Source organism: Embiotoca jacksoni, unplaced genomic scaffold, assembly GCF_022577435.1.
Source record: "Embiotoca jacksoni isolate LCO1_2020_lvr unplaced genomic scaffold, fEmbJac1.0.p SCAF_13, whole genome shotgun sequence".
NCBI lineage: Eukaryota > Metazoa > Chordata > Actinopteri > Embiotocidae > Embiotoca > Embiotoca jacksoni.
The window spans coordinates 433,928-457,165 of record NW_027185263.1 but is presented as its reverse complement, the minus strand read 5'-3'; the positions used below and the strand labels follow the sequence as shown (position 1 = coordinate 457,165).

General features: G+C 47.7%; 2 protein-coding genes and 1 non-coding gene across 6 annotated transcripts; 2 read left to right on the top strand and 1 right to left on the bottom strand.

Moving 5' to 3' along the window:
* Nucleotides 1–693: 693 nt before the first annotated feature.
* znf346 (zinc finger protein 346) lies at nt 694–7,566 on the bottom strand. 3 transcript variants are annotated; one of them, XM_069145743.1, is made up of 8 exons: nt 7,479–7,566; nt 4,925–5,095; nt 4,712–4,815; nt 4,088–4,183; nt 3,798–3,948; nt 3,442–3,684; nt 3,257–3,356; nt 694–2,888 (listed from the first exon to the last, which is right to left on the bottom strand). In XM_069145743.1, exons 2-8 carry the CDS (start codon nt 5,058–5,060, stop codon nt 2,666–2,668), a joined length of 1,053 nt encoding a protein of 350 aa, XP_069001844.1. In that variant the 5' UTR covers nt 5,061–5,095; nt 7,479–7,566; the 3' UTR covers nt 694–2,665. The 3 variants fall into 3 exon arrangements, with proteins under 3 accessions (XP_069001844.1, XP_069001845.1, XP_069001843.1); XM_069145744.1 differs by lacking the exon at nt 4,925–5,095 and having other exon boundaries at nt 7,479–7,562; XM_069145742.1 differs by lacking the exon at nt 7,479–7,566 and having other exon boundaries at nt 4,925–5,148.
* A 6,135-nt stretch (nt 7,567–13,701) lies between these two features.
* LOC138196059 (hepatitis A virus cellular receptor 1 homolog) lies at nt 13,702–16,967 on the top strand. Of its 2 annotated transcripts, none has more exons than XM_069145746.1 (8): nt 13,702–13,779; nt 14,548–14,606; nt 14,915–15,116; nt 15,478–15,614; nt 15,707–15,784; nt 15,904–15,977; nt 16,428–16,536; nt 16,641–16,967. In XM_069145746.1, the coding sequence occupies exons 2-8, from the start codon at nt 14,561–14,563 to the stop codon at nt 16,715–16,717; spliced, it is 723 nt and encodes a 240-aa protein (XP_069001847.1). In that variant the 5' UTR covers nt 13,702–13,779; nt 14,548–14,560; the 3' UTR covers nt 16,718–16,967. The 2 variants fall into 2 exon arrangements, with proteins under 2 accessions (XP_069001847.1, XP_069001846.1); XM_069145745.1 differs by having other exon boundaries at nt 13,727–13,932.
* Nucleotides 16,968–23,007: 6,040 nt separating this feature from the next.
* trnad-guc (transfer RNA aspartic acid (anticodon GUC)) lies at nt 23,008–23,079 on the top strand. The gene has a single exon. It is a non-coding gene; the product is annotated as a tRNA-Asp (tRNA).
* The last annotated feature ends 159 nt before the right edge of the window (nt 23,080–23,238 follow it).

The following is a 23,238-nucleotide window of genomic DNA, read 5'->3' as shown; positions in this document are numbered from 1 at the left end:
TTAAAGAGCACTTCATTAAATGTTAAATTATGTTTTTTATTAATATTAATATTCTAATTCTTTGTATTATTGTTTTGAAGGATTATAAATCTTTTGTTTTAGCTTCCTCTGGAACATTTACAGCGATGTGTCAATAAAAAACTAAATAGTTTCAGGTCTCATTATATTATAAATGTCACCGTTACATCTCATTAGGTTCCTGCCTTCTGTTGAGTTTTGTTTGTTTGTTTGTTGTCTCTACAGGTCTCCTTGTTTACAGTTTTATTATCTTTACTGCAGGAATCTATGGAGCTACGTCATCATGTAGTGTAATACGTCTCCAGACCAGAAGGTGGTGCTAATGCACCGATACACTAGAATAGACCAACCAGAAGAAGAAGTAAAGGACCAGAGAACTTGTCTGGAGAGCTCAGATAGGATCACAACATATGACACCTGCACAGCTGAATTACCATATATAATAATATATGAATATTAGAATCCGAAAGCCAGACTGAACCCGTCAGAAAAGTTCTGGAGCAAAGTTTGACGGACAGATTAGGCCAAAACTAACCTTCATCAAACTGTGGAGAAACACAGGAAGTGTTGGGGATCCATCCCAGCTCGTCTGAGGCTCCTCCCACCTGGTGATGACACATAAATCTGCGAATCTTCGTTTCACCAGAGGACAAACTGCGAGTCAGGAAAACAAACTTGTTAAAACATTTGTCTACTTTATGCAGCATGTCTCCTCTCAGCTTTACATAACTTATATGAAAGGAAATCACAGAACACCTGAACACACAGACGATGAGGGTGGAAACAGAAAGGCCATTTGTCTTTTATACATGTTGAACTGTACAGGATGCATGAGCCCTCTTTGTATAAATTACATCCAAAAAATCTTCTTTTTTTTCTCTTTAGCCAGAAAGATGAAGACATTCAATACTAAAATATTTCGACCAATCGTCTGGCACGAGGACAGAAACCTGTTATATTGACATCACTTCCTAATCTGACATCAGTCTTCTGTTGCCTGCAGTAAATATCTCTGCTATGGACAGTAGTTACAGAGCTCAGAAAGCATCTATCAGCCTCTACAGAGTTTATAAAGCCCCGTGGTGGAGTTCAAAATCCTTCAATAAACCAAGAACATGGAAAACAGAAAACCTCCAGCTGGTCCAGAGCTGCTGTTTGAAATGTGACGACAGAATTAATCATTTTCAGTTTATAAATCTTTTCTTCAAACTCCAGAAAAATGCAAAAAAAAAAAAATGATATCAGACTCCAGAATAGTTGTTGACCAGTTCCTCGATGAGTCCCTCCAGGAAGTCACAGCTGCAAAAGTTAACGCAATTCATTTCAAGACTGGTTTCAAACAATAAACGCAATTTTTCCACAAAAAAACTATCGTGAACAAGAAGCTCTGCTGAAAGTATGACGACAAAAAGTCACCTTTCAAAATAAAACTGACTTTATTTCCAAAAACAAGTGTTCATTTCCAATTATTAGGCTCCGTCCCCTCTCCTCTCACCGTCAAAACAAACTGCTGCTAGGTAACCGCAACAACAGGAAGTGACGGGTTTGTGGGAAATGTGGTCTTATGATGGAGCGAGGAACATGTTAAATTACTTGTTTCCTCTTCCAGCTGTACGAGACAGCAATTTGTTTTTGCATTAAAAATTATTTTCTAATTTACGAATTTTTACCACAAAAAAAAACTCAATAGAATTTTTTTGATGAAAACAATCTAAAAAAAAAATTGAAATCCTGGAGGGACTGAAAAATTTAGGCTCCGGTTCCCAACATTATAGAAACAAAGCAGCTTACTTTAAGTTAGCTTGTTTTGTTTTTTTAACATAAAACTGTAACCAGAATTAAAATTGAATATTAAAAATAAATGTGGTGAACGCATCATGTTTAACTCGACTTAAAGAGCGAACAAACGTCTCAATCAAAAAACAAGAAACAGAAAACATTTCTCAAAATCTCATCTTTAAATGAAACCAAGAAAAGTTTCAGCAGGTTCTGGTAAAATTCTACTCATAAAATCCGATGACAGAAATCCTCTGCTGCACCTCACACCAGATTTAAACTCTTTTTACGGGTGTTTTTTTTCGTGCGATTAATTTACTTTTCTGCAGCGATAAAGCGACATTTCTTGTCAGGAGTTGGATTTTTCGGAGCGTTTGCGGCGCGAGTAAAGGCAGTTTTATTTCGACCTGCTGCGAGTGTTCAGACAACATGCAGCATTTTTTAAGACCTTTTGTAAAACCAGGAACTCATTTCTGTAGAAAAACAAAACAAACATATAGTAAATGAAATGCGTTAAATCGGATGATTTCACAGCCCTGACGTCGATCGTTTTCATTCTGTAACAGAAGTCCAACACTCGAAGACGTTCTTCACAGTGAAGCCGCCTCCCTGCTGAGTCTTCATCACACTGAGTCTTCATCACACTGAGTCTTCATCGCTCCGCCGAGCATCCACACATCAAAAGAAAGTGAAATAAAAGCGTTGAAGAGTTCCAGCTGGAGGATGATTGACAGCGTGTCCGAAGCTGTGTCCATGGTGACTCGTCTCCGGGGGAACTACTGCTGACGGAGGTTAATGGGTTGTTAATGAGTTAAAGGGGCTGGTTGGTGTTTGTTGTTCCGAGTCCTGACTGAAGCGTCCCGGTCCAGCCTCAGGTGTACTGGTACTCCTCTGAGAACTCCGCCTCCTCGGGAGCGTACTGGTTGTCTCCGGAGGCGAACTGCTCTCCTTCGGAGGCGAACTCTCCTTCGGAGGTGAACTGCTCGTCCGTGGAGGCGAACTGCTCGTCCGTGGAGGCGAACTGGTTGTCGCTCTCATACGATTGTTCAGCTGGAAGTTGGTTCTCTGTAGAACTCAGACCGGACTTCTTCATTCTGGACAAGCACAAGACAAAAGATTTTAGATTAACGTGTTTTGGTTTCATGACTGGTTTAATACTCGTTTAAGACCAGATTTAGGACTGGATTTAGACTGGTTTGGGACCAGTCAAGGACCGGTTTGGGACCAGTCAAGGACCGGTTTGGGACCAGTCATGGACCGGTTTGGGACCAGTCATGGACCGGTTTAGGACTAGTCATGGACTGGTTTTAAGACTTGATTTCAGACCAGATTTATTTAAAATCTGGAATATTTACTTCAGCTAACCTCTCATACAGAACTCAGCTGACCTTCACACACTGTCAGGCTAAATATTGAAGTTACTGGACCTTCTTCCAAAGTGAAGGCAGCTGATTGGACTCACTGGTTCTTGTGTTTGGCCCCGCTGATGTGAGACTGGTACTGCTCCACCGAGTTCAGCTCGATGTTGCAGACGGTGCAGGGGTATCCGTTTAGTGTGGAAGCTGTGGGCACAGAGAAGGAGAGAAGTTAGTTGGTGGTTCCGTTACACGCCGACTCCCGGTCCCGGTCTTGGTTCTGTGGTCCGACCTGGTGCCGTGGACGGGCCGTACGTCTCCATCAGCTTCAGCTTGGTCATCTGTTTCCGGTGCTTCTTGCCCACGTAGTGCTGCTGGGCCATCAGCGGGTTGTTGAAGGAGGCCTGGCAGATGGAGCAGAACCGGTCCGGGTTGTCGTTGTTGTTGTTGTTGTTTCCTGCCGCCGGAACGGCGCCGGAGTCGTCAGCAGGCTTCTTCTTGGGCTGAGGGGTTGCTGGTGTTTGAGCGGCTGCAGCTGACCAGGAGGAACGATGCAACTTATTAATTTACTGTATCTGTAACTTCAGAAACATCAGAAGAAGAAACGACCACAGAAGGAGGTTCTGGGTAAATAAATAAAGTCCGTACTCTGAGTCTGAGGTCCGACCGTCTTCAGCCGCAGGTTCTTGGCGTGAACTTTGCCCTGATAGTGCGACTCGGCCACGACGGGAGCGGAGAAGGTCATGTTACATACGTGACACACCTTCAGCCGGTCCGTGTCTCCGTTGTTACAGTCCTCCTGACAAACACACACACAAACACATCAACACAAACACACACAAACAAATCAACACAAACATTTTATAAACAAATCAACTGGATGTTTTCTCTGTTTTTAAAGTGCTTCGGGACTCTCGGGAGTCGAACCCGTCACTCACGCTGTCCGTCGATACCGTCTTGGACTTCTTCACCGCCGGCTCCTTCTCGTTCTGGATGGAGAGGTAACGCCGCACTTTGTTGGCGTGTTTCTTGCTCTGAAAGGACGAACACAAATTATTGATCAGAGTGGAGAAAACAAACATGAAACACAGGAAGACACGCCGCCGTGTTATTGGCTGAAAGGAGAGGAGGAGCGCTTGTTTCGATGCAGCTGATGTCCCGAATGAAAACGGAGCAGAATCGTTGTCATTTAGAAACGAGATTTTATCTTCGTGAGTTGTCGTATGTTCTTATTCACTTTATTATAGAGGCATAAATCCAGATTGTAATAATATTAATTGTCAGCATGTATTTTCATTTGAGGACTTTTAAGTTTTTTTTTTTTAGGTTTTATTCAGAAAGATTTCTTCCACAAAATAAAAACCTTCTATCTTTAATTTATGACTAAATAGAGCCAAATCTCCAGCTGAATTATTTGTATTCACATATACTCAGACAGAAATAATAAACCTATTAATGTGTTTAATAATCACACCTTTCAGCTGATAACCGTGCAGTTTCTCCAGCTGCTCGTGTGAAACGTGAATAAAGTCCCTCGACAGCGAACGCAGCATCTCACTGACCTGATAATGAGTCAACTTCTGAGACTCCGAAATGAGGACAGCGCTGCAGACTTTACACTGGGAGTCGGAAAACAGGTCGCCGTGCTCCTTTATCATCTTATTTACTGCAGGAGGAGACAGACACACAAATCAGGTCAACTCTTCTGGGAACATTCGATTTTAAGAAAACACAACAGTTCAGACAACAGTCGGCTGGAGATGTTCTTCGTTTACCGCCGAGTGGCGTCCGAGTGCGACGCTCAGATTTCTGTTTAAGCAGCTCGTGTCTTCGGTCTCTGAGTTCGCTTCTACTGGCGGGACTCGTCCCGTTGTCTCGATCTGATCCCGTCACAGAGAGCCGGTCTCGCATCAAACCGAACACTCGTCCCGTGAAAACACTTCAGACTCATTACAGGAAGTTGATGCAGCGAATCATCAACCGTTAAACAGTAGAAGAAGAAAAGAAAATAGAAAAGAATAAAGAAATATATTTCACTGTAAGTGAAGTGATTAAAGGTCAAAAATACAAAAATCTATCATTTATTTTCTGAGAGAAAAATAAGTACCGTTCATAACAACATGATAATCATACAAATAATAATAATAATAATAAATTCGTTCCTCCATTCAAACTGAAAAAGCAGAATTACAACACGCGTCGCCTACAATCAACATCACGCACACGGACGTCGGCGCTCTGAAGTGCGTTCGCTAAACGAACCGGATCGAAGGTTCCGACGGGAACTAAAACACCCTGATCTCCACGAACGGTACCGACTCGACTGGACTCGCTTTTGGTATCAGGTGCTTTTCTGGATTTTGTTTTCCTCTGCCGTGATGTCATCTTCAAAGTCAACAACAACAACAAAAATCTACGTCTCCTTCTGCAATAAAACATTTTGCCGACATAAACTGCAATTAAAGTTCAGTGTGTCGCTCCTCAGGACTTCAGTCGTGCGACCGCAACACCTCAGAGGCGAGATGTCCTCTGAACGCATGTCCACGTCCTGGTTTTCAGGTGGGCGGGGCTTCGAGACAATAAACCGTTGACTGATGACACTTACACTGATCTACCTGCAGGGACAGGAGACAAACCTGGAGTGTCTCTAAAAGAGGACGGCACCTTTTAGTGTCGACTCAGCTCACCGGGAACCCTGACGGAGGCGATACTGAGCCAGGTACCGCCAGGCAGGTACCGCTAGGTACCACCAGGCAGGTACCGCCAGGCAGGTACCGCCAGGCAGGTACCGCTAGGGAGGTACCTCCAGGTACCACCAGGCAGGTACCACCAGGCACCTCCAGGCAGGTACCACCAGGTACCACCAGGCACCTCCAGGTACCACCAAGTACCTCCAGGTACCACCAGGCAGGTACCTCCAGGCAGGTACCTCCAGGCAGGTACCACCAGGTACCTCCAGGCACCACCAGGTACTTCCAGGCAGGTACCACCAGGCACCTCCAGGTACGTCCAGGTACCACCAGGCAGGTACCTCCAGGCACCACCAGGTACCGCCAGGTAGGTACCACCAGGTAGGTACCACCAGGCAGGTACCTCCAGGCACCTCCAGGTACGTCCAGGTACCACCAGGTACCTCCAGGTAGGTACCACCAGGTACCTCCAGGTACCACCAGGCAGGTACCTCCAGTTACCACCAGGTACCTCCAGGCAGGTACCACCAGTTACCTCCAGGTACGTCCAGGTACCACCAGGCAGGTACCTCCAGGTACCACCAGGTACCTCCAGGTAGGTACCACCAGGTACCTCCAGGTACCACCAGGTACCACCAGGCAGGTACCTCCAGGTACCTCCAGGTACCACCAGGTACCACCAGGCAGGTACCTCCAGGTACCTCCAGGTACCACCAGGCAGGTACCTCCAGGTACCTCCAGGTACCACCAGGTACCACCAGGCAGGTACCTCCAGTTACCACCAGGTACCTCCAGGCAGGTACCACCAGTTACCTCCAGGTACGTCCAGGTACCACCAGGTACCTCCAGGTAGGCACCACCAGGTACCTCCAGGTACCTCCAGGTAGGTACCACCAGGTACCTCCAGGTACCACCAGGTACCACCAGGCAGGTACCTCCAGGTACCACCAGGTACCTCCAGGTACCACCAGGTACCACCAGGCAGGTACCTCCAGGTACCTCCAGGTACCTCCAGGTACCACCAGTCAGATCATATCTCCATCATCTGGTGAGCATCACTGCAGTTAGCCTGAGATTCACGGACGACAGTATGTAAATGAAGGACTTCCGTCCCTGAGCAGCTGACCGTCCTGCAGAAGATCAGCTGCAGAACACAGATCGGATCTTTACAACGGACATGAAGAAAAGTTGATCCGCTGAGATTCTCCATTCAGAAGTTCAAAGGGAGCACGAGTCTCTCAACACACCAGCCGGACCGGGACCGCAGCGAAGTCCATCCCGCATCGGACCGTCGGCGGAGCCCCGTCTGAGGAGCCTCCGTCTGAGGAGCCTCCGTCTGAGGAGCCTCCGTCCGAGTCCACCGAGGACTCGATCCCCGAGCGGCCGGAGGCGACGTCGGATGCAGACTCGCTCTCATCGACCTTGGAGCCGCAGCTAGCCTAGCTTAGCCTAGCTTAGCTTAGCACACGTTAGCAAGCCGCTCCGCTCAACCCGAGCTGCCGGCTAACGTTAGCTCGGAGGAAGCTAACAACAACAACAACAACAACTGCGGCATTTTCAGTGACATTCGCGCAGACTGTTTCCGGCCGCACCGGCGCCGTGCTCCGGTACAATAAACGGGTAAAGAACCAGGCCTTACTCTCCGCCGGCCCCGAAGGAAGGTACGGAAAATCCTCCGTCTGCATCGCGTCCGCCATAACTTCCACACACGACCAGCGGCGGCCCTGTGCGCATGCGCAGCTGGTCGGACGGACACGGGCAGAAATAAGAGCTCTGCAGATAATAAACAAACAACAACAAACAACAACAAACAACAAACAAACAAATGATCCGCAGACCTCATAATAATGTGGATTTGGAGTAATGTTCAGAACTTCAGTTCAATGTCGTATCTCTGGAGTTTATTCTAATTTGTTGATTTATTTATCTTTAACACTTTGTCATGTTTAGTTCAGCAGTTTTTGTTTTGTTTATTTGTTGTATTTTTTCTGTGAAGCGCGTTGGACTGCATGTTTGTATAAAAGCTGCTGTATAAATAAAGCTGATATTTGAATCAATCTATAAGTTGATTTGTTAATAAGTCTGTTTTTGTGTTTCAGTTCTTTGACAAAACAAGAAGGAAAGTAAGAAGTGTTACATTTAAATAACGTAACTTATTTCACGTACTAACTTCATTTACATAAATCACGGAGGTATTTTAACTCTGACCATGATGACGTAATCCTGAAGCGTTAATGACCTAACATGCTTTGTTTAAGCTAGCTGCTCAACGCACTGAAGTTTGAGATGTTTTTGGTTTGAGGTTCTTCAGTTTAGTTGTTTTTGGTTTGAGGTTCTTCAGTTTAGTTGTTTTTGGTTTGAGGTTCTTCAGTTTAGTTGTTTTTGGTTTGAGGTTCTTCAGTGTAGTTGTTTTTGGTTTGAGGTTCTTCAGTTTAGTTGTTTTTGGTTTGAGGTTCTTCAGTTTAGTTGTTTTTGGTTTGAGGTTCTTCGAGCCTCAGTGCGCTGATGAGGGTGATGAAGGTCCAGCAGAGAGCCTGAAGGAGGAAACTGGAGGTTTTATGTTTTAAAGTTAGTTTTAAGATGTTTATAAAGTTCTCAACTGACAAAAAATACTTTTTGACTGGAATGTTTTCTCAACATGAAATTTAAAGTTCTCGTAAAAAAATATTCTTTTTTTTAACAGTCTCAGAGACTTGAACACGAGTGTGTGTCTGCACAGACTCAGCAGACAGCCAGTCCTGTGAGATCCCTCCATCCACCCTGACCTCCTCTCTGCATGTCTCTGATAGGTCACTTTACTTCCTGGTTCGTCAACAGTCACAAACATCAACTGTATAGTTATTTTAATGTGAAAGGAGGAAAAAAAGGTTGTTTAACAGGAGTCCCCTGAGGGACGTCTACGTTTATGAGGAACCAAGAAGTAAAGTGACCAATCAGAGAGATGCAGCGAGGAGGTCGGGGTGGAGGGAGGGATCAGACACAGGAGTGTCATTCAGGAGACTTCTAATCGAGACTCTGAAAATATTTTTTTATTTTTACAAGAGAACTTTAAATTTCATATTTCAGAAAACATACGAGTCACGAATAATTTTTCTTTATAAACATTTTAAAACAACCTGACGTGTATTTGAACGTTCAAAATAAAAACCTCCAGTTTCCTCCTTCCATCTCTGCTGGATGTTCTTCAGCGCTGAAGTTGGTCTGGTGGCAACGAAAGCTGTGATGAGCAGCGAGAGACGACGCTGGAGACGACGCTGGAGACGACGCTGTGATGAGCAGCGAGAGACGACGCTGGAGACAACGCTGGAGACGACGCTGGAGACGACGCTGTGATGAGCAGCGAGAGACGACGCTGGAGACGACGCTGGAGACGACGCTGTGATGAGCAGCGAGAGACGACGCTGGAGACGACGCTGGAAACGACACTGGAGACGACGCTGGAGACGACGCTGGAGACGACGCTGGAGACGACGCTGTGATGAGCAGCGAGAGACGACGCTGGAGACAACGCTGGAGACGACGCTGGAGACGACGCTGTGATGAGCAGCGAGAGACGACGCTGGAGACGACGCTGGAGACGACGCTGTGATGAGCAGCGAGAGACGACGCTGGAGACGACGCTGGAAACGACACTGGAGACGACGCTGGAGACGACGCTGGAGACGACGCTGGAGACGATGCTGGAGACAACGCTGGAGACGACGCTGGAAACGACGCTGGAAACGACACTGGAGACAACGCTGGAGACAACGCTGGAGACGACGCTGGAGACGATGCTGGAGACGACGCTGGAGACAACGCTGTGATGAGCAGCGAGAGACAACGCTGGAGACGACGCTGGAGATGACGCTGGAGACAACGCTGGAGACGACGCTGGAGACGACGCTGTGATGAGCAGCGAGAGACGACGCTGGAGACAACGCTGGAGACGACGCTGGAGATGACGCTGGAGACGATGCTGGAGACGACGCTGGAGACGACGCTGTGATGAGCAGCGAGAGACGACGCTGGAGACAACGCTGGAGACGACGCTGGAGACGACGCTGTGATGAGCAGCGAGAGACGACGCTGGAGACAACGCTGGAGACGACGCTGGAGACGACGCTGGAGACGACGCTGTGATGAGCAGCGAGAGACAACGCTGGAGACAACGCTGGAGACGACGCTGGAGACAACGCTGGAGACGACGCTGGAGATGACGCTGGAGACAACGCTGGAGACGACGCTGGAGACGACGCTGTGATGAGCAGCGAGAGACGACGCTGGAGACAACGCTGGAGACGACGCTGGAGACAACGCTGGAGACGACGCTGGAGATGACGCTGGAGACAACGCTGGAGACGACGCTGGAGACGACGCTGTGATGAGCAGCGAGAGACAACGCTGGAGACAACGCTGGAGACGACGCTGGAGACAATGCTGGAGACGACGCTGGAGACAACGCTGTGATGAGCAGCGAGAGACAACGCTGGAGACGACGCTGGAGGACGCTGGAGACGACGCTGGAGACGACGCTGGAGACAACGCTGGAGATGACACTGGAGATGACACTGGAGACGACGCTGGAGACAACGCTGGAGACGACGCTGGAGACGACGCTGGAGACGACGCTGGAGACAACGCTGTGATGAGCAGCGAGAGACAACGCTGGAGACAACGCTGGAGACGACGCTGGAGACAACGCTGGAGACGACGCTGGAGACAACGCTGTGATGAGCAGCGAGAGACAACGCTGGAGACGACGCTGGAGGACGCTGGAGACGACGCTGGAGACGACGCTGGAGACAACGCTGGAGATGACACTGGAGATGACACTGGAGACGACGCTGGAGACGACGCTGGAGACAACGCTGGAGACGACGCTGGAGACGACGCTGGAGACGACGCTGTGATGAGCAGCGAGAGACAACGCTGGAGACAACGCTGGAGACGACGCTGGAGATGACGCTGGAGACGACGCTGTGATGAGCAGCGAGAGACGACGCTGGAGACAACGCTGGAGACGACGCTGGAGACAACGCTGGAGACGACGCTGGAGATGACACTGGAGACAACGCTGGAGACAACGCTGGAGACGACGCTGTGATGAGCAGCGAGAGACAACGCTGGAGACAACGCTGGAGACGACGCTAGAGACAACGCTGGAGACGACGCTGGAGACAACGCTGTGATGAGCAGCGAGAGACAACGCTGGAGACGACGCTGGAGGACGCTGGAGACGACGCTGGAGACGACGCTGGAGACAACGCTGGAGATGACACTGGAGATGACACTGGAGACGACGCTGGAGACAACGCTGGAGACGACGCTGTGATGAGCAGCGAGAGACAACGCTGGAGACAACGCTGGAGACGACGCTGGAGACAACGCTGGAGACGACGCTGGAGACAACGCTGTGATGAGCAGCGAGAGACAACGCTGGAGACGACGCTGGAGGACGCTGGAGACGACGCTGGAGACGACGCTGGAGACAACGCTGGAGATGACACTGGAGATGACACTGGAGACGACGCTGGAGACAACGCTGGAGACGACGCTGTGATGAGCAGCGAGAGACAACGCTGGAGACAACGCTGGAGACGACGCTGGAGACGATGCTGGAGACGACGCTGGAGTCGACGCTGGAGACAATGCTGTGATGAGCAGCGAGAGACAACGCTGGAGACGACGCTGGAGACAACGCTGTGATGAGCAGCGAGAGACAACGCTGGAGACAACGCTGGAGATGACGCTGGAGACAACGCTGGAGACGACGCTGGAGACAACGCTGTGATGAGCAGCGAGAGACAATGCTGGAGACAACGCTGGAGACGACGCTGTGATGAGCAGTGAGAGACAACGCTGGAGACGACGCTGGAGACGACACTGGAGACAACGCTGGAGACGACGCTGGAGTCGACGCTGGAGACAATGCTGTGATGAGCAGCGAGAGACAACGCTGGAGACAACGCTGGAGACGACGCTGGAGACGACGCTGTGATGAGCAGCGAGAGACAACGCTGGAGACAACGCTGGAGACGACGCTGGAGACAACGCTGGAGACAACGCTGGAGATGACACTGGAGACAACGCTGGAGACGACGCTGGAGACGACGCTGGAGATGACGCTGTGATGAGCAGCGAGAGACAACACTGGAGACAACGCTGGAGACGACGCTGGAGACGACGCTGGAGACAACGCTGTGATGAGCAGCGAGAGACAACGCTGGAGACAACGCTGGAGACGACGCTGGAGACGACGCTGGAGACAACGCTGGAGACAACGCTGTGATGAGCAGCGAGAGACAACGCTGGAGACAACGCTGGAGATGACGCTGGAGACAACGCTGGAGACGACGCTGGAGTCGACGCTGGAGACAATGCTGTGATGAGCAGCGAGAGACAACGCTGGAGACGACGCTGGAGACAGCGCTGGGGACGACGCTGGAGACGACGCTGGAGACAACGCTGGAGATGACACTGGAGACAACGCTGGAGACAACGCTGGAGACAACGCTGGAGACAACGCTGGAGACGACGCTGGAGACAACGCTGGAGACAACGCTGGAGACGACACTGGAGACAACGCTGGAGACAACGCTGGAGATGACACTGGAGACAACGCTGGAGACAACGCTGGAGACAACGCTGGAGACAACGCTGGAGACGACGCTGGAGACAACGCTGGAGACAACGCTGGAGATGACGCTGGAGACAACGCTGGAGACGACGCTGGAGTCGACGCTGGAGACAATGCTGTGATGAGCAGCGAGAGACAACGCTGGAGACAACGCTGGAGACGACGCTGGAGACGACGCTGTGATGAGCAGCGAGAGACAACGCTGGAGACAACGCTGGAGACGACGCTGGAGACAACGCTGGAGACAACGCTGGAGACGACACTGGAGACAACGCTGGAGACGACGCTGGAGACGACGCTGGAGACGACGCTGTGATGAGCAGCGAGAGACAACGCTGGAGACAACGCTGGAGACGACGCTGGAGATGACGCTGAAGACAACGCTGTGATGAGCAGCGAGAGACAACGCTGGAGACAATGCTGGAGACGACGCTGGAGACGACGCTGGAGACAACGCTGGAGACAACGCTGTGATGAGCAGCGAGAGACAACGCTGGAGACAACGCTGGAGACGACGCTGGAGACAACGCTGGAGACAACGCTGTGATGAGCAGCGAGAGACGACGCTGGAGACGACGCTGGAGACAACGCTGGAGGACGCTGGAGACGACGCTGGAGACGATGCTGGAGATGATGCTGTGATGAGCAGCGAGAGACAACGCTGGAGACAATGCTGGAGACGACGCTGGAGACAACGCTGGAGACGACGCTGGAGACAATGCTGTGATGAGCAGCGAGAGACAACGCTGGAGACGACGCTGGAGGACGCTGGAGACGACACTGGAGACGACGCTGGAGACAACGCTGGAGATGACACTGGAGATGACACTGGAGACGACGCTGGAGACGACGCTGGAGACGACGCTGTGATGAGCAGCGAGAGACAACGCTGGAGACAACGCTGGAGACGACACTGGAGACGACGCTGGAGACGACGCTGTGATGAGCAGCGAGAGACAACGCTGGAGACGACGCTGGAGACGACACTGGAGACGACGCTGGAGACGACGCTGTGATGAGCAGCGAGAGACAACGCTGGAGACGACGCTGGAGACAACGCTGGGGACGACGCTGGAGACGACGCTGGAGATGACACTGGAGACAACGCTGTGATGAGCAGCGAGAGACAACGCTGGAGACGACGCTGGAGACAGCGCTGGGGACGACGCTGGAGACGACGCTGGAGACAACGCTGGAGATGACACTGGAGACAACGCTGGAGACAACGCTGGAGACAACGCTGGAGACAACGCTGGAGACAACGCTGGAGACAACGCTGGAGACAACGCTGGAGACGACGCAGGTTCAAAACCTGCTCGAGGTTCGCTGCAACACTCAAACTGAAACTCTAAAACCTCAAACTAAAACACTGAAACTCTAAAACTTGCGGGTACTTTCGTACGTCTCGTGGGTTTCTAATCAATGATTTGATGACATCATCGCCTCTGGAGACAAACAGCTGGTAAAAAAAATGGTAAGAGGAGGTGTGTTCAGCAGCTAGCTGAAACAAAGCTAGTTGCTCAACATGTTTGTTTGTTTTTTTGGCTAATGCCAAATGTTAATGTTAGCAGTTAGCTCAGTAGTTCCGAAGTTTCACCAGTAGGCGGATGTCGGAGTCCGCGAAAAAACAACGTGGACTAATTTTAAGTAATTGATTAAACTTTAGTGACGTATTTAACTTAACATACGAAGCAACTTTTCTTTCATACGTAAACTAACCTCCAGAAGTCACGTACGTATTTTAAACCAAACTGATCTTTTCCTGCTTTAGTTCCCTTCAGTAACTTAAACCTGAACTAACTGATGTGTTTGTCCTTTTTATTTCCAGCTGATATTTTCGTATAAAGGCTTCGTACATTTTCTGCGTCTAAGACGTTCGCGCGTATTAAACCGCGTTAGCATCCGGACGGTCGTTCTGGTCAGGGTGCTGGAGTTCTTTGCTGGAGCTGGTTTTTAAAGTGGGATCGGTGACTTCAGGCCTGTTTGCTGACAGCAGTCCGACTATAAATATCAAGAGTGGAAACAGGAAGTCGAAGCTGTGACTCGACCGTCTGACTCGTCGTCCATCTGTCTGTCCGTCTGTCTGCAGGAAACACAACAACATGCTGCTGCTGCTTCAGACCTTCACCTCCGTCTGCCTCCTCTCAGGTGAGTCCGTCACAGAGATTAAAGTCATCAGGACTGTTTTTAATCCAGATAATTATCTGGAACAACATTTAGATTAATCAGAGGTTAAATATAACGAGCTCGAAGTCTTTCATCCCAAACCTGAATCCACATTTAGCTGCTTTTGCTTTTTATTTATCCAACAGTTGTATTTTCTCTGCAGGTTTAGATCCTGAAGATTGAAATTCCAAAAACAAGACATTAATGACCGATAATTTGCATCGTGAAAGATTCAAATTTTAACTTTTTTTAATCCTTTTTCAGTTCATAATTCTGTGTTTGTGTGTCAGTGCCGGTCCGTGTGTTAGCGATCACCACGGAGACGGTGGTGGGCGTGGCCGGGCAGCGGGTGACGCTGCCGTGTCGCTCGGAGGTGGTGAAGCAGAGAGGAGTGGAGGTGTGCTGGGGGAGGGGCCAGCCGTCGCTGTTCACCTGCCACAACACCGTCATCAACGGCGCCGGAGAGAGCATCACCTACAGGAGGTCACGCAGGTACGCCGGGGGTTCAGGTGTGAGGCGTTCAGGGTCCGTTTTACCCCGCAGACATCTGCACTCACGCAAGAATTTACCTTCGTTCCAAGGGTTTGTTTTTTTAGGAAAAAATATTAAACATGTTCCTTCTTTGGCCACCTGGGGGCAGCAGAAACGAGCTGTGAGCTCTCACCTGTTAAAATTGGAATAAACCTTTAATGACACTGATCATAATATTCTCAATGACTAACTGTTCTGCTGGGAAGACTTCTTGTCAGAGTCACTAAAAAATATATATATATATATTTTTTAAACATCGCCGTTGAAACGTGATTTGTCTTCGTCCGTCAGTCTGAAACCGTCCGTCCTGTGTCCTCTGCAGGTTCTCCGTGTCCTCGTCCTCGTCTCTGTCCATCTCCCACTCGCAGCTGTCGGACGCTGGTTTCTACCACTGCAGAGTACAGCTGCCCGGACTCTTCAACGACCAGACGTCCAGCGTCCACCTCATCATCATCACACGTACGTTCTCAGGCTTTTCATTTACGAACTCTGACGTCACAGCGGTTTTAAATCGGTTTATAATTCATCGTCTGCTGTCCGTCGTCCTGCAGCTCGCTCTGCAGAAACATCACAGATCTCAGACGACAAGAACGAGGGGAACCTGAACGCACCGCCTACTGCGACATCAAGTACGTACAGCGCTGACAGTCTGACTGTTTAAGATGTGAAGACTCTGGTTGAAGAAGAAACAATGAAAGTAAACAAATCTGAACAGTTTTGTTTTGAGCTTCTTTTCTGTGTTTGTCAGGAGAGATCACCGAGGAGAGAGGAAGTGATGTCACAGGAGAAAACCCCACACAGCCGATGGTGGCGCGTGTTCAGGTACCAAAACTACTTCCTGTTTATCGCACGTTACGTTTACACATTTTGTTGTGTTTGTTTGTGTTGTTTTATTGTTTGTTTTTTCTATCTGTTCTTAGTCTGTTTGATCTTTTTTCTTTTGTTTGTTAATTCATTTGTTTTTCCTTTAATTATTTGTTCATTTGTTTGTCTGTTATTTTGTTGTTTGTTAGCTCATTGTTTTGTTGGTTGCATTTACTTTGTTATTGTTGTTTTATTTGATCGTTTGTTTTTGTCTGTTTTCAATTTGTTTATTTTTTAAAAGTTTCTGTCTGTTTGATCTTTTTTTCTGTTTTTGTCTTTTCATTCATTCGTTTTTTTTCTTTTTCGTCAGTATTTTTTGCACCTTTTTTTTGGGGGGGGGGGTTGTTTGTCAGCTTAGTGTATTCATTTTGTTTGTTTACTGATTTGTGTTTGTTTGTTTGTCGACAGTCATCCGTCCAGCAGCAGGAAGTAAACACTCTGCAGATGTTTGTGGGAAATACAGTGAGGATGTCCTTCATCGTCTTCATCCCCGCTCTGCTGCTGATCACTGCTTCCCGTCAGTACACACACACACACACACACACACACACACACACACACACACACACACACACACACACACACACTGGTCTGATTATTCTTGTACATCTGTGCTTTCAGGAGTTTGGAGGTCTAAACAGAAGTCAGAGACTGACAGGAGGACGGACCAATCAGAGGAGGAGAGCAGCTCCGTGTGAAGAAGAACCACGTTTTTTTCCATCACTTTAGTTTTCTGCTCTGTTGTTATCTTGAGTGATGATGTAATCTTTATATTGTTGTTATTTTTTTAAGTTTTGAGAGAGTTTTGGGTTTTGTTTTGTTAAAGAGATTCTTGAAGTAAAACTTTGACCTGTGAGTGTTTTTATAAATTGAATGTTTTGCACATGAAGTCTGCTGAGTTTAACGAACAGAAGATCTTCTGCATCAGTAACATGTTTACTCACATAATCCGTGACCTTACAAGAGCCTGATGACATTTAAATCTGCATTCATGTTAATATAACTCATATTTTGTCATAGGTGGCATCATATCATAATTAGACTGGTTCAAATCCTACTTATCAGATAGATTCCAGTTTGTCCATGTCAACAATGAATCTTCCAGACAAACAAGAGTTAGTTATGGAGTTCCACAAGGCTCAGTGTTAGGCCCAATACTTTTTACTTTGTACATGCTTCCATTAGGAGATGTCATCAGGAAGCACTGCATCAACTTCCATTGTTATGCAGATGACACTCAGCTATATCTTTCTATAAAACCAGATGAAACTAATCAGTGAGTAAAACTTGAAGCCTGTCTAAAAGACATAAAGGTCTGGATGACCAAAAACTTCCTGTTTCTAAATTCAGACAAAACAGAAGTTCTTGTACTTGGTCCTAAACACTTCAGAAACTCTTTCTGTAATCACTTAGTTACTCTAGATGACGTTGTCTTGGCCTCCAGTAAAACTGTGAGGAACCTTGGAGTCATATTTGATGAGGATTTGTCCTTTAGACACCATATAAAACAAATCTCCAGAACTGCCTTCTTTCATCTACGTAATATTAATAAAATCAGGAGAATCCTTCCTCAGCGTGATGCAGAAAAACTCATTCATGTGTTTGTTACTTCTAGACTAGATTATTGTAATTCCTTGTTGTTAGGATGTCCAAATTACTCATTAAAAACCTGCAGCTGATCCAAAATGCTGCAGCAAGAGTACTGACAGGATTTAACAAGAGAGATCATATTTCTCCAGTTTTAGCTTCTCTTCACTGGCTTCCTGTGAAATCAAGAATGTAATTTAAAATTATCTTGATGACTTACAAAGCTCTACATGACCAGGCTCCATCATATCTTAGAGATCTTATAGAACCATATAATCCTAGCAGAGCACTTCTCTCTCAGTACGCTGGTCTACTTGTGGTTCCTTGAGTTTCCAGAAGTAGAATGGGAGGCGGAGCTTCAGTTTTCAGGCTCCTCCCCTGTGGAACCAGCTCCCAGTTTGTGTTGGAGGGGCAGAAACCCTCTCTAGCTTTAAGATTAGACTCAAAACGTTCCTTCTTGATACAGCCTATAGTTAGGGCTGGCTCAGGTAGACCTGAACCAACCCTTAGTTATGCTGTTATAGGCCGAGGCTGCTGGAGGACCTCGTTACATGCTGAGCTTCTTTTCTTTCCTCCTACTCTTTAACTGACTCATACCTCACCATCTTTTTCTCTCCCATAGTTTCTTCTTATTATCTGTTGTCTCCATTCAGTTCCTTCGCTCGTGTAGTTTCTGTTCTTTCTTTTCCAGATGTCCCGTCATGGAGCTGCATGTTTCTGCTCTGTGATTGTCGTCTCCATCAACAGTTCTTCTCTTCTATCTCTACGCTGTCCTTTTCTCTCTCTGCTCTCCTCTCACCCCAACCGGTCGAGGCAGATGCTCCGCCCACCTCTGATCCTGGTTCTGTTAACAGATGCTCCGCCCACCTCTGATCCTGGTTCTGTTAACAGATGCTCCGCCCACCTCTGATCCTGGTTCTGTTAACAGATGCTCCGCCCCCCTCTGATCCTGGTTCTATTAACAGATGCTCCGCCCCCCTCTGATCCTGGTTCTTTTAACAGATGCTCCGCCCCCCTCTGATCCTGGTTCTGTTAACAGATGCTCCGCCCACCTCTGATCCTGGTTCTGTTAACAGATGCTCCGCCCACCTCTGATCCTGGTTCTTTTAACAGATGCTCCGCCCACCTCTGATCCTGGTTCTGTTAACAGATGCTCCGCCCACCTCTGATCCTGGTTCTGTTAACAGATGCTCCGCCCCCCTCTGATCCTGGTTCTATTAACAGATGCTCCGCCCCCCTCTGATCCTGGTTCTTTTAACAGATGCTCCGCCCCCCTCTGATCCTGGTTCTGTTAACAGATGCTCCGCCCACCTCTGATCCTGGTTCTGTTAACAGATGCTCCGCCCACCTCTGATCCTGGTTCTGTTAACAGATGCTCCGCCCACCTCTGATCCTGGTTCTGTTAACAGATGCTCCGCCCACCTCTGATCCTGGTTCTGTTAACAGATGCTCCGCCCCCCTCTGATCCTGGTTCTATTAACAGATGCTCCGCCCCCCTCTGATCCTCGTTCTTTTAACAGATGCTCCGCCCCCCTCTGATCCTGGTTCTGTTAACAGATGCTCCGCCCACCTCTGATCCTGGTTCTGTTAACAGATGCTCCGCCCACCTCTGATCCTGGTTCTTTTAACAGATGCTCCGCCCACCTCTGATCCTGGTTCTGTTAACAGATGCTCCGCCCACCTCTGATCCTGGTTCTGTTAACAGATGCTCCGCCCACCTCTGATCCTGGTTCTTTTAACAGATGCTCCGCCCACCTCTGATCCTGGTTCTGTTAACAGATGCTCCGCCCACCTCTGATCCTGGTTCTGTTAACAGATGCTCCGCCCCCCTCTGATCCTGGTTCTATTAACAGATGCTCCGCCCCCCTCTGATCCTGGTTCTTTTAACAGATGCTCCGCCCCCCTCTGATCCTGGTTCTGTTAACAGATGCTCCGCCCACCTCTGATCCTGGTTCTGTTAACAGATGCTCCGCCCACCTCTGATCCTGGTTCTGTTAACAGATGCTCCGCCCACCTCTGATCCTGGTTCTGTTAACAGATGCTCCGCCCCCCTCTGATCCTGGTTCTATTAACAGATGCTCCGCCCCCCTCTGATCCTGGTTCTTTTAACAGATGCTCCGCCCCCCTCTGATCCTGGTTCTGTTAACAGATGCTCCGCCCACCTCTGATCCTGGTTCTGTTAACAGATGCTCCGCCCACCTCTGATCCTGGTTCTTTTAACAGATGCTCCGCCCACCTCTGATCCTGGTTCTGTTAACAGATGCTCCGCCCACCTCTGATCCTGGTTCTGTCAGAGGTTTCTTCCTGTTAAAGGGAATTGTTGAATTGTTGAATTGTTGGTTTCTCTGTATAATGTTGTAAAGTTCTTCTGTAAAGACTTTAATGTGTTAAGTGCCATGAAATAACCTGCGTTGTGATTTGGTGCTATACAAATTGAATTGAATTCAATTGAATATTTGGATTAAATGTATTTATTAAGTCCCATTGTGTTTCTCTTGAAATATAATTGTTTGTGCATCTAATACATACAAATAAAACAATATTTTGATCTTTACTGCTATTAAAAATAATATACCAAGCTTAAATTGCTAAAAGAAAAATAATAACCTCCATTAAAAACTGTATATTCACATTTTTATCCTGAACTTGTTAAAAATACTCTTAAATAATAACATCACGAAATTACGCTGCTGTTTTTATCATTAAACTATTGTGTTCTTGTGAGCTTTTATTTACAAAATATAAATATAACAGATTTACGTTTTTAATAATGATAAGGTTCAGTTCAAAAACAACTAGATTGAATTTTTAATTCAAATACTAAATGAGTGGTGCCACCGGTAAACGGCGGTCACGTGATCCGGTCCGGAGAAGTCGAGTTTACACGCAGAGAAGATAAAAACGTCGTAATAACTCCGCTGTTATCGTCCGTCTGTTTCACGGTTTCACGTCCGTTTCACGGTTTCATGTCCGTTTCACGGTTTCACGGTTTCATGTGTTTCACGGTTTCACGTCTGTTTCACGGTTTCACGTCCGTTTCACGGTTTCATGTCCGTTTCACGGTTTCACGTCCGTTTCACGGTTTCACGTCCGTTTCACGGTTTCATGTCTGTTTCACGGTTTCACGGTTTCATGTGTTTCACGGTTTCACGTCTGTTTCACGGTTTCACGTCTGTTTCACGGTTTCACGTCCGTTTCACGGTTTCATGTCCGTTTCACGGTTTCATGTCTGTTTCACGGTTTCACGGTTTCACGTCTGTTTCACGGTTTCACGTCTGTTTCACGGTTTCACGTCCGTTTCACGGTTTCATGTCCGTTTCACGGTTTCATGTCTGTTTCACGGTTTCACGGTTTCATGTCTGTTTCACGGTTTCACGGTTTCATGTGTTTCACGGTTTCACGTCTGTTTCACGGTTTCACGTCTGTTTCACGTCTGTTTCACGTCTGTTTCACGGTTTCATGTCCGTTTCACGGTTTCACGTCTGTTTCACGGTTTCACGTCTGTTTCACGTCTGTTTCACGGTTTCACGTCCGTTTCACGGTTTCACGTCTGTTTCACGGTTTCACATCTGTTTCACGTCTGTTTCACGTCCGTTTCACGGTTTCATGTCCGTTTCACGGTTTCATGTCCGTTTCACGGTTTCACGTCTGTTTCACGGTTTCACGTCTGTTTCACGTCTGTTTCACGGTTTCACGTCCGTTTCACGGTTTCACGTCTGTTTCACGGTTTCACGTCTGTTTCATGTCTGTTTCACGGTTTCACGTCTGTTTCACGTCCGTTTCACGGTTTCATGTCTGTTTCACGGTTTCACGTCTGTTTCACGTCTGTTTCACGTCTGTTTCACGGTTTCACGTCTGTTTCACGGTTTCACGTCTGTTTCACGTCTGTTTCACGGTTTCACGTCTGTTTCACGGTTTCACGTCTGTTTCACGTCTGTTTCACGGTTTCACGGTTTCACGTCCGTTTCACGGTTTCACGTCTGTTTCACGGTTTCACGTCTGTTTCACGTCCGTTTCACGGTTTCATGTCCGTTTCACGGTTTCACGTCTGTTTCACGGTTTCACGTCTGTTTCACGGTTTCACGTCTGTTTCACGTCTGTTTCACGGTTTCACGTCTGTTTCACGGTTTCACGTCTGTTTCACGTCTGTTTCACGGTTTCACGGTTTCACGTCCGTTTCACGGTTTCACGTCTGTTTCACGGTTTCACGTCTGTTTCACGTCCGTTTCACGGTTTCATGTCCGTTTCACGGTTTCACGTCTGTTTCACGGTTTCACGTCCGTTTCACGGTTTCACGTCTGTTTCACGGTTTCACGTCTGTTTCATGTCTGTTTCACGGTTTCACGTCTGTTTCACGTCCGTTTCACGGTTTCATGTCTGTTTCACGGTTTCACGTCTGTTTCACGTCTGTTTCACGGTTTCATGTCTGTTTCACGGTTTCACGTCCGTTTCACGGTTTCACGTCTGTTTCACGGTTTCACGGTTTCACGTCCGTTTCACGGTTTCACGTCTGTTTCACGGTTTCATGTCTGTTTCACGGTTTCACGTCTGTTTCACGTCTGTTTCACGGTTTCACGTCTGTTTCACGGTTTCACGGTTTCACGTCTGTTTCACGGTTTCATGTCTGACCGACATGACTCACTTTTTATTTCTTCAGCTGTTAGCCGAACTTTTATGAGCCTTAACGACCACGTGGACATCACGAGCCTCCACCTGTAAACTCTTTTATTTGTAGTTTGTGTATTTTTACCTGCTTGCAGTCTGCTGGTTTTGTTTTTGAAACTTTTTAAACCAGAACTGTAGACTTTGCGGTCACTGCTGGTCTTTTTTGAGGCTTATTTCTGTTTCCCAGGTGAGTCCTAAATTACAGGTAGTTAAACTACTCATCTCTAAAATGTCTGCGGCAAATGCTGTTGTGAATATTACGATTTTTAAACCGTTACTTCTTATTTTGTGTGATTCGCATTTTATGTGTTCAGTAGGCGAAAACAAGTATGTTCACTAGTCTATAAATAATACAATTAAACTTCTTATAACGTGTTTAATAAGTGAATACCTGCGGCATGGGGTCGGCAGCACGAGTTCAATGTGGAGATGATTCATAAAAAAAAATCACTAAACTGTAAATATTTGTATTTGGAGCTTTTAGACAGACGAGTATGTATTGATGACAAAAGTGGTCGAATGTGTCCTGAATCTCTTTTATTTCTCCTCCCGTCTGTCTGCGATGTGGTCACGCTTGGCTGCGGTTCTGCTATCTGACCAGCAGGTGGCAGCACAGACCACCGAATATCTCTGTTCTGTGTGTTTCCTCTTCACGAACAATGAAACAGCGCCACAGGCACATACGGGTCTTCGTTGTGGATAAAAGGTGTACTGCAGACATGTTATGTTAAGGCACTCCTCGTTAGTATAGTGGTCAGTATCCCCGCCTGTCACGCGGGAGACCGGGGTTCAATTCCCCGACGGGGAGGTCCAATTTATTATTATTTCTATAATCTTTTTTTAATGTTTGGAGCGTTTTCAGCTGAACAGAAACAAACAGCGAAGACGTTTCATCCTGCTCTACTACTGAGCTCTCTTTGGATTTACATGCAGACTGTTTGACACGTTTGACGTGTCTAATGCTGCT

Excerpts from the sequence above, each read along its gene's own strand:
- znf346 (XM_069145743.1), bottom strand. The coding sequence starts at position 5,060 with ATGCGAGACCGGCTCTCTGTGACGGGATCAGATCGAGACAACGGGACG. Across the intron at positions 4,184-4,711 it reads AGAAGTTGACTCATTATCAG|AGCAAGAAACACGCCAACAA; the intron begins GTCAGTGAGATG and ends TCGTCCTTTCAG. Across the intron at positions 3,357-3,441 it reads CGGCCCGTCCACGGCACCAG|CTTCCACACTAAACGGATAC; the intron begins GTCGGACCACAG and ends CTGTGCCCACAG.
- LOC138196059 (XM_069145746.1), top strand. The coding sequence starts at position 14,561 with ATGCTGCTGCTGCTTCAGACCTTCACCTCCGTCTGCCTCCTCTCAG. Across the intron at positions 15,117-15,477 it reads ACCTACAGGAGGTCACGCAG|GTTCTCCGTGTCCTCGTCCT; the intron begins GTACGCCGGGGG and ends TGTCCTCTGCAG. Across the intron at positions 15,785-15,903 it reads ACCGCCTACTGCGACATCAA|GAGAGATCACCGAGGAGAGA; the intron begins GTACGTACAGCG and ends TGTGTTTGTCAG.